Below are 10,541 nucleotides of genomic sequence, written 5' to 3' on the forward strand. Positions count from 1 at the left end.
AATTTTCCATTCTCTGGTGGATCAAAATTACAAACACACAAAACAAAAGAAAAACAGTCCTTTAACCCTGTCAGTGTACGAGAAGCCTTGTTGGTCCCTGGCCGACCAGAGCTCAGTCCCCAGAGCCCTAACAGGAAGTTCAATGAAGCCTCATGGCTGCCTGGAAGGCTCTGATGAGCACATTGCTGGTTATTTCTAGGAGTAGAGGTTCTCAACAGGTGTGGTGGCTTTAATTCTCGCACTTGGGAGGCTGAGGCAGGTGGGTCTCTGTGAGTTCAAGGTCAGCCTGGTCTACAAAGAGAGTTCTAGGACAGCCAGGGCTACACACACACACACACACACACACACACACACAAAAAAAAACAAAAAAAAAAAAACCCTGTCTCACAAAACCAAAAACAAAAAAAGCTGCTTGATCCCTCTTCCAAGTTTCTCATAAAGTAGATCTGGGTGGACCTGAGGATGGACGTTTCTACAATGTCCTAGACAGCTGACACAGTCTGTTTACAGACTCACAACAAGTACTACTGCCTGGGTGGGGGTTGGGGTGGGAAGTAAGAAGCCAGGCAGTCATGGGCACACAGTTAATCACAGTACTTGGGAGGCAGATTTCTGAGTTAGAGGCCAGCCTGGTCTACAGAGCAAGTTCCAGGACAGCCAGGGCTACAAAGAGAAACCCTGTCTCAGACAAACAAACAACAAATATATATATATATGTGTGTATATATATATATTATATATATATTTTATAAATATTTATATATTTTATATATATTCATATATATATATATATATGAATGAAATATAGGCACTCAAGTACTCATATCATATTGTCTTTACCCTATACTTATGTAAGATGTTATGTATTGATATTTCATATGAAAATTGAGAATAGGAAATGCACTCAATTTAGGGTAGAATAAAGACATGCCGATATGACTAGTGTGTCCTGGTAGCAAGGAGAAAATTACAAATGGTGGCACATGTTTCGTTAGTCTAAGACAGTAGTTCTCCACCTTCCCAATGCTGAGACCCTTTAACACAGTTCCTCATGTTGTGGTGAGCCCCAACCATAAAATTATTTTTGTTGCTACTTCATAACTGTAATTTGTTGCTGTTATGAATCACAACATAAATATCTGATATGCAACCCCTGTGGAAGGGTTCATGACTCCCAGGTTGGGAACCACTGGTCTAGGCCTTTGCTGCCCTCAGATGGGGCTAGCACCTTCAAGGAGCTTGTTAGAAGCGCAGCCGGTTCCCACTCAGACCTATACAATGTAGATCTACACTTTGAGTGAGATGAAGGTTTACTTTTGAGACGCGCACACTCATATCTATTTCAACAGCTGCTGAGGACGGTGTGATGGACACCTGGAAACCAGTTCCACACACCGTTAGGTCTGCGCAGTGTTTCTCAGGCTGAGCTAGGAGCTTCACAGAGACGCAGCTTCTCACAGCCAGCTGCAGACCCTTCAGGACTCTGCCACCAGCCCTTTGCAGGATTCCCCAGTGGTTCTGATGTGTAGCCTCGTCTACATAGTCTTCAGTTCCTGCCTTGAGTTCCTACCCCGGTTTTCCCTCAATGACTGTGATGGAGACATATAAACCAAATTTCCTCTCCAAGTTGGTTTTGGTCAGTTGTTTTTAAACTTACATATGTATTTAAATTTCATGTGAGTATTGTGTTTGCATGCACGCATGAGCACCATGTGTGTGCCTGATGCTCTTGGAGGTCAGAAGAAGACATCAGATCTTCTGGAACTGGAGTTACAGAGGTTGTGAGCCACCGTGCTGGTGCTAGGAACTGAACCTGAGTCCTCAGTAAGAACAAAAGCTCTTAACTGCTGAGTTCTCGGAAGTCACCGGCCGAACTAAGACAGCAGGATACAACTGCAAAACTTAATGCCTTTGTCTCTGGTTGGAGCAGTGGCTCTGCCGTACCATCAGCCTCTTTACTGTTAATGTTCGATTCCTTACATCAGACGCTGGAATCCCACTGGAGGTTGTCTGCAGAGCACAGTCCCTAACAGAGTCAGCATCTGATGACGTCTGTGGACATGGTCTACAGTTCTAGCTTTTCATGGCCCTGGTGGGAGGGGCTTTCTTTCGCACCTCACTTCCCCAGCACCCTCGGCGGATCCCACAATGGATGACCGAAGCTCACTGCACAGCCCTGAGAAGATCTGCTCAACCACCTTATTCGCTTTTTCCTCAGGTTCCAGACCAGGAAGTTCTATGACGTTGGCTGGAAGAAGCCATTTCTGAGGCAACAATGTTCCTCTCCATGTCCCATGGAAAGATCTTTTTTAATTTATGTAATAATGAGGCGGTTCTCAAATGAGCCCTCAGGTGCCTGTTTAATCCCTTTGAAACTGGAGTACTGCAGATGCTATCACAGTTGTGACAGGAAAGGGCAAAGCTGAGAAGGATTTTTTTGTGTGTGAGCCAATTTTAAGTCTCGTAAGGAAAAAGGAGATACACAGTATCCCAGGGATAGCCAGTCCTACACATCAGTTAATATTGTTTTTAATTCACTGATATTGCATGTTAAATTTTGTAAGTTTTCAGTAGTCCTAAAGGAGTGAGTAAGTTACAGCAATCACATCTTTCGCAGATAGAGGTTCTGGTCCACAGAACTCACAGGAACAGAGAGCCACTGATTTTACTTCACAGAAGCAAAGCTGAACTGCCCCGAACACTCACAACAACGACACAAACAAACCTATCTATAATGCGCACTGAGCTTGGTCCAGATGCGACCCAGTGGCTTGGAAATTCACATCTGCAGCTTTTCTAATGGGGGACGGATCCTTCTGGCTTCAAACCCTGGTCTGCATTGCTTCTGTGTCACCGCCTTCTGGAGCTGCTTGCGAGGCTGTGCCAGTGACTCCGTGCTTTCCAAAATAGAGACACCACCAGACCCACTCATGTGGCTCTGGGTATCGTGCTCCCTGTGCTCCCCCACCACTGAGAATCTTCATCTGCCCCCACCTCCTCCCCGCAAAAAGCTTTGCCAAACATGCAGAGCAGTTTGAGCACAGAGAACGGTGTTTTAGGAACTGTCCTCAGTGCAGAAAGCAGGGCAGGCCTGAAGAGAGAAGGGAAAATCGGACAGAGCATCCGGAGGGGAAGGCACGGGCATGGAACCCTTCCTCAGGAAGTGTGTCCACACCGCAGCCCAAGAGGGCGATATGCAGGAAACAGGAGAGCTGTGATTTCAGGGAAGAACCAGGTGGTGAGAAACAGAACCAGGGACAGAACAGACTGACACTGAGATTTTTAGGCTGGCCAAACTCCTAACTACTACCATTTGTAACATTAGATCCATGGGAAAAATTTTCTGAGTTGAAAAAAAAAACATGCAAATTTATAAATAAATCTTTGGAACTTGGCCAGTGTTTTAATAAAGGCCTTAAAGTGCTACTGGAATCTCATGGTCCAACTATAAGACGGAGCCCCTCTTTCTTGTCCACCGCCCACCGTACAGCCTACACACTCCCAACAGTGGCTGCTTGAAACTCTCTAGGCCTCAGCTGCTGGCTTTCATTTTATGACAGAAAACAGGCTCCGATTCCATTCGTTTTTTTTTTTTTTTTCTCACACTTCCCTGCAGACTCAGAAGAACACAAATCCCTCTTTCTGATGTGGTGACTCCTTCCATCTGGGACCCTCCTGAGCGACATTGTGCTTAGCTCTCGGCACCTCTATTTCCTCCCTGTCCACTGCCTTCTTCCCCGCCAAACAGCACAGGCTCATCTTAAAAACAAAATACAACAAAACCACCTCTACATTAGAAAGGTTTTACAGACAATTTGGAGGACACATAAAGGTGTGGTGTGGATGTGAAAGCCCTGCCTGTCATAGCTCACAGGAAGAACTTGCTGTGTTTCTTTCCAGACTCCCTTATGCTCACATAATCAGATACTCTATCTAGATTATGGCAAAATGCTACAAGTACTACCCCCGGATATCAGAAACACCTCTGACAGATGTGCAACACCCAACGCGGATAGTAACTGAACTTAACCACACCCAGTCTGTCTCAGTACATCTGCCTACCTCACTCTCTCTCTGATAAGGGGAACTCACTGTTGCCCAGGCTGGTCTTGAACTCCTGGGTTCAAGTAAACCTCCGGTCTCAGCCTTCTGAACCTATATCTGTAATGGTACTTCTGATGATCTCCTAAAGATCACACATTGGAAGGTTAAAGAGCAGAAGTAGCCCCTTAAAGTTCTTTATACAACCAACTGCTTCCAGCAAGGCAGAAGCAACTTCTGTGTTCAACCAGCAGACAGCGAGCATTTCTTGTGCCACAGTAAAATGGAGGGTCCACAATCTGGGAGAAAACAGTCACCATTTTCAACAAGTCCTGTAAATATATTAGTCTTCCCTTCACAGGCTACATGAGTTAGAGGCGTGTACTGATTACGTCACTACACACGCCATGCACGGCATACATAGTTCTTCCTGAGCACTCCACTAGAATGCTCTAACTACCCCATCCAGCTGAACCAATGTTTTACATCTCATCATTAGCCTATTTCCCCCTACCCTTCCTACCTTTGTGGCCACTGGATTCTACTCATCTTATCCTTCTTAAAGAACCCAACCCCTCCCTCCATTACCTACCATATTCTCTTCTGTTCCACTTTCCTTTCTGTTGTTGTGCTAAGACAATGACCAAAAGCGGCTTGGGAGGAAAGGGTTTATTTGGCTTATATCAGGAATGCCAGGGCAGAAACAGAGGAAGGACCAGAAAGTCTTGGGTTGTTCTGCCTGCTTTCCCATATAACCCAGGATCTCTTGTCCAGGGTTGGCACTGTGCACATTGGGCTGGGCCCTCCCACACCAATCATTAACCAAGAAAATGTTTCGAAGACACGCCCACAGGCCAATCTGATGGAGGCAAATCCTCAAGTGAAGTTCCCAGATGACTCTAGCTTCTGTCATGTTTTCCTTTACTGCCAGTCTCAAAGATCTGTTTTAGTATTATTATGTTTTTCAAAGGCAGGGTTTCTCTGTAGCTTTGGAGACTTCCTGGGACTGGCTCTGAAGACCGGGCTGGCCTCAACTCATAGAGATCCACCTGTTTCTGCCTCCCGAGTGCTGGGCTTAAAGGCGTGCATCACCACCACACGGCTCTGTTTTATTATTTTTATATTTACTTATTTGTGTATGTGCATGCATGCACATGATGTGGTGTTGCTGCAGAGGTCAGAGGATAACAGAGTAGTAATACCTACAACACAGCAATACACCCTCTCTGCCCAACTAAGAGGTCTTTGAGGGCCTTCCTGACTGTTTTCCCTTATGTTCTTCCAGCTTTGTGTGTGTGTATTTATGGCGGGTCTTATGTTGCTCACACTGGCCTTGAGCGTGCAATAAACCTCCTGTCTCAGAGCAGATTTTAGGACAAACAGGCATGTACACAACGCCTGACTTCCATCTTTCTTATTTCTAACAAATAGCCATGCCTGCAGTCCTCCACACTGGAAACTTACAGAGTCCATCTTAAAAAATATTTTGGTTGGAGAAATGATTCAGTGTTAAGATCACTAGATTCAATTCCTGATTGATCACGGCTGATCACAATAATTTGTAACTCCAGTTCCAGGGGATTGGACGCCCTCTTCTGGCCTCTTCGGGCACTTTATGCATGTGTACACAGACATACAATATAGCATCTAAAAGTTTATTTTTAATTCTAGATGTGTGTGTGTGTGTGCGCGCGCGCGCGCGCACCAGATGAGGGCACCAGATACCCTGGAGCCAAAGGTACAGTTGCTGGAAGATGAACTTCATCCCCTGCAAGCGATGCGATTACTCCTAACCTCTGAGTCATTATTCTAGTCTCATCAAGCTATCTTAAATAGTCCACGCCTCCTGAATCATTACTTTCTTCAGTGCACGTCTCTGTTGCCGTTTCCATCACTGCCTCACACATAGCTTACTGTAGCACTTCACAGGTTAAAGCAATGCATGCTGTACAGTTGCCTTGTTAAGTTTCCAGTTTAAAAAAAAAGATTTATGCTTTGAAGTCTTTTTTTTGCCCAAATCCATCTAGTTCAGGCTCCTTACAAGCTCACACCTTTTCTCCTACTGCCTCTAGGGTAATCTGTGCTTTTCCTGGGTACCCCCCCACACCTCTCCAGACCCATAACTACCCTTCTTCTTTGCTCATATCACCATAGCCTTTCTGTTTCAATGGAGCCCTCAGTTAATAATCCTATCCCATTAAACTTTCCCTTTTCTAAATTCTAAAGTCAGTAGTGTACTGGCTCTTCTTTTTTTTTTTTTTATTAAAAATTTCCGCCTCCTCCCCGGTACTGGCTCTTCTTGAGAGGAAGAAAGGGGCAGGGAACTTCTGACCTACAGTGTTTACCAGTAACTCTTAGCAAAGCAGACTTTAAGCTGCCAATGTGACATTACCACTTTGAAGTTGTGAGGTGGTGTGGGAGAATTGTCTGTATTCTGTCAATCATGTTTTAAATAAACGCTGATTGGCCAGGCAGGAGGTAAAGGTGGGAAAACCAGACAGGAAGTAGAAATGATGTAATGAGAACAGGAGAATTCTGGGAAAGAGGAAGTTGGATTCCTCCCACTCCTGCCCAGACCACCAAAGCAGCAGGATGTGATCTGCCCCACTGAAAAAAGGTACTGAGCCACATGGCTAACATAGATCAAAAAATGGGTTAATTAAGATGTGACAGTCAGCCAATGAGAGGTTAGAGCTAATGGGCCAATCAGCTTTGTAACTTATAGAGATCTCTGTGTTATTTCTTTGGGACTTGTGGGCTGAGGGGCACCGGGCAGAACAGAAACCCAAACAAGCAGGCCTGGCCCCCGCATGTTACAGTGGCGTGGGGGGAGCCCAATACCAGCAGGACCCAGCCCAGCAGCACTCACAGTCTGGTCTGTAATCTAGAGCTTAGCACATGCTGTATGCCCGCTAGTGCATTATGTGATCTGGTTTATACACTGCAATAAACACAGCACATGCTCACACAGAAACCTGCTGGCACCACCTAGACCAATATGATAAGCCAAAATAGGAGCAGTTACAATGGATGTGATCTCATTTAGGGTTGCTTAGCAAGAACAATGAAGGAGCAAAGTGGAATGGAAATAAAATCAGAGTCATGTCCCAGCTTGGCACATAGGTGGCCCTTAGCAAGTAAATTCCCTTCCTAAGCCTTGTTTCCTCCCCCAGTGGGGGTGGTGATGCACACTGGAAATCCGAGTACTTAGGAGACCGAGGGTTCCAGGGAAGCTGCGCTGTAATTAAGTCCTGTCTCAAAAAGCAAAAAGTATAGAAGTTCCCTCATCTATTTAAATTAGGGGACTAGATGACTTCTCAAATATTTCTCCAGTGCTCTGGGATATGGGATAAACAGAGAGGAGAAGCCCATGGTCTTTTGCTCTGGTAACAGCAATGAAAATAAGGTCACTGTAAAAGCTGACAGTCAAAGGAGCATAGGGCACTAAGGCATGACGAACATTCTGGTAAGTCCATTCATTCTTTTGACTCAATCATCCTACTGAAAGATACAATGTCCTGGAACTGGAGCTGGATCAATAGATAAGGGAGCTTGCTTGCTATGCAAGCATGAAGACTGGAGTTCGCCTCCCCAGAGCCTATGGAAAGTCAGATGTGGCTACTTTGTGTAGTAACAGCAGCACTGTGAGACGCGGAGACTGGAGGATGACTGGGGCGGCTGCCTGCCTAGCTCCAGGTTCAGTGAGGGGATAAAGTAGGTAGATCAGGACACCTTACGTCCTTCTCTGGCCCTCACACAGGCACACAATGTGCAACCAAACATCTGCGTACAACACACACACACACACACACACACACATTTAAAAAAGATACAGTGTTTTAAAAGTTGTGTCTATTTTATTCAGCTTTCAGGAGAAGAGATGTGAAAACTCACCTTATATTTGCTCAAGCCAAGATATTTCCTAGTGTCCTTCCAGCAAAGCAATGTGTGTTAACAGATGCTGACAAGCACCAATTAGCCTCCAATTCTTCTGTTACTGCTCCTTAAAAGAAGCTGCACTACTCTGGGAAACGGATGGAAGCCTGGTCCCTTTCTCTTACTTGTGCACAATCATAACATTAGAACGTGATTTCAGATGTTCGCAAGACCTGTCATCTGTGGTGGCGTCCAAACATTGCAAGTCAACATCCACACAATAAACAACTAAAGTTCGCCAGGCGGTGGTGCATGCCTTTAATCCCAGCACTTGGGAGGCAGGATCTCTGTGAGTTCGAGGCCAGCCTGATCTACAAGAGCTGGTTCCGGGACAGGTTCCAAAGCTATAGAGAAACCCTGTCTCGAAAAACAAAACAAACAACAACAACAACAAAAAAAAAACTAAAGTCCATAAACCCTCTATACTGTTTGCAAAGGGAGTCCACCCAAGATTGCCAATGGAAGTTGTTAAAGCTCAGCTCTACTTTGTAAACTGAGTTGGGTTATCTAGAACTCCATTCACCCAGAAGACTACCTTATTATGAGTCACATTCTGGATAAGACAATAATGCCTGGATTCAATTTCTGAGCTACACATACTTGGTTGATGTTCTCGAAAGTTCATTTGCTTAGACAAGCATACTCCCACTTCACAAACACACCAGCATTTCATGAGTTCCAGCTCGAATTAAGGGACCCCAACTGCACTTGGGAGTATCTCTGTGAGTTCCAGGCCAGCCTTGTCCACACAGGGAGTTCCATGCCGGCCAGGGCTACACAAGGACTATCTCAAGAAAACAAAAAGAAGTCCCAACTAGTCGTGTGACTGTTACACATGCGGAGAGCCCAGTAAGCAACACTAACAGCAGCGAGGGCCACAGATAACACAAATCCACTGCCTCCCTTGGGCGGTCACATTTCTGACCAAGTGCTGCTGGACAAGTTTATTTAGCTCTGTGACTGACACTCATTTATAAGGACGGGAAGGAATGATAAGACCTGAAGTGAGGGGGCTGCCGTGGGAATCAGAGAACATATGTGAAAGCACTGAGGAATAACACAGGCAAAGGAAACCACCGCAAGGCGCTCAATACGCAGCAGACAGTCACAGACCACACAGAAGCAGTTGCTCACAACAGCCTTGCCATCCAATGTTTCCCCATCAGAAGTAAAATAATTTGTTGCTAAATTGTGCAAGGAATTCTGTCTTGGTTAAGGGCCCAAGAGTGGCTTTCCAAAATGTCGGAAATCTGTGGAGACATTTTAGATTCCCATGATGTGTGCTACAGTCTTGGGTCTGAAAAATTACCTACTGCCAGACTTTCTTCATGTAGTAAGTGGTTTCTGAATAACTCACAGATTGCTGATTCTTTCGCTTGCTCTGCTGAAAACTTTATAATACTTAATAAAAATGTACACAAAAGATTTTAGATGAATTAGATACTAACGGATACAAATCAAAACCAGAAATAGAATGACGGCTAGTGTTTTCGCGCTCCCTCCCTTCCCCCCCCCCCAAGCAGAGTGGGTCTTAGTGTTTAAGGGTGTAAGCAAAGCTGTCCCGTTGAAACACGTCTTCCAGCCGGTAGAAACTAACCTTTTCTTTGGCTATTCCTCAAAAGTATGCAGCTATTCTACATTTGCCATTCTTTGCATTGCCTCATTTACAATGTACATTTGCATTGCTCCAACAGCAAAACATGGGGCTATTCTTTCTTTAAACATTAAATAACTCTTCAGTGATTTGATGCCGTGGAACAAAAGATCATTATATAATGTGAAAGTTCATAAAGACGATCCTAAGAGTAAGTCACCCACTAAAGGCCCCTAAGAATCAGGCTGCAAGCCCTTCGATTTCTCAACTTGATAATTCCAAGGCTCTCTAGATTCCCCCAAGGCGGGACACATTCTCTTTACCAGACTCCAAAACACCCACCGCTCCAATGTTTTCTAAGAAAACAGGCTACAGAGTTTGAATTAGCATAACTTTCCCCTAAGAACGTGAAGCAGCTAACCGCACTATTGTTGAAAAGTAATTTACTCCCACCCACATCTAAGAAAACAGTTGCTGGTGTTCTGTGAGATCTTTAAGTCCCTCACCTAATGACAAGCAGTGGAGGAGGAAGGCTCAACTAGGATAACGGATGGGGGAAATTTCGGGTGGAAAGCAGAAGTTACAGAGAAAACTGAGCAGGTGCTCGCAGGAGGAAGGGGACCAGGTCTCGGAGGCATCAAGGCACTAACTTAAGATGGGATCTGGGTGGATAAGATCCAGGGTCCCGGCTAGCCCCCACTTTCCCCGGTCTGCTTAGCCGCTGCGGTCCTCCCACGGGTGCAGTAAGTAGGACACCCCCACCGGTGATGCCCCCTCCTGCCGCCCGCAGCCCCGCGTCTCACCAGCCGCCAGGCGCAGGCCGCGGAGGCTCCCCATGGCCGCCTGCTCCGCCGACGCACAGCACCCCTCGGCGGCGGTGGTGCTCAATGTCACCGAGGGCCCGCGTGGGGAGGGCGCTGGCGGGGTGGGCGGGGCGGGGCGAGAGTGACGCAGCGGGCGTGAGGGACGT

At 45.9% G+C, this 10,541-nt stretch overlaps 1 protein-coding gene across 1 annotated transcript in view; it reads right to left on the bottom strand.

The window, feature by feature from the left end:
• The window catches only part of Fam162a (family with sequence similarity 162 member A), a 29,123-nt gene extending 18,602 nt beyond the window's left edge, over positions 1-10,521 (bottom strand). The window contains exon 1 of the mRNA XM_038345200.2: positions 10,375-10,521. Coding sequence (XP_038201128.1) covers positions 10,375-10,408 — 34 coding nt within the window. The 5' untranslated portion in view covers positions 10,409-10,521. The remainder of the gene's footprint in view (positions 1-10,374) is intronic.
• Between the last annotated feature and the right edge of the window lie 20 nt (positions 10,522-10,541).

The sequence above is a fragment of the Arvicola amphibius genome, chromosome 10 (assembly GCF_903992535.2).
Source record: "Arvicola amphibius chromosome 10, mArvAmp1.2, whole genome shotgun sequence".
In the NCBI taxonomy this organism is placed as follows: Eukaryota; Metazoa; Chordata; class Mammalia; order Rodentia; family Cricetidae; genus Arvicola; species Arvicola amphibius.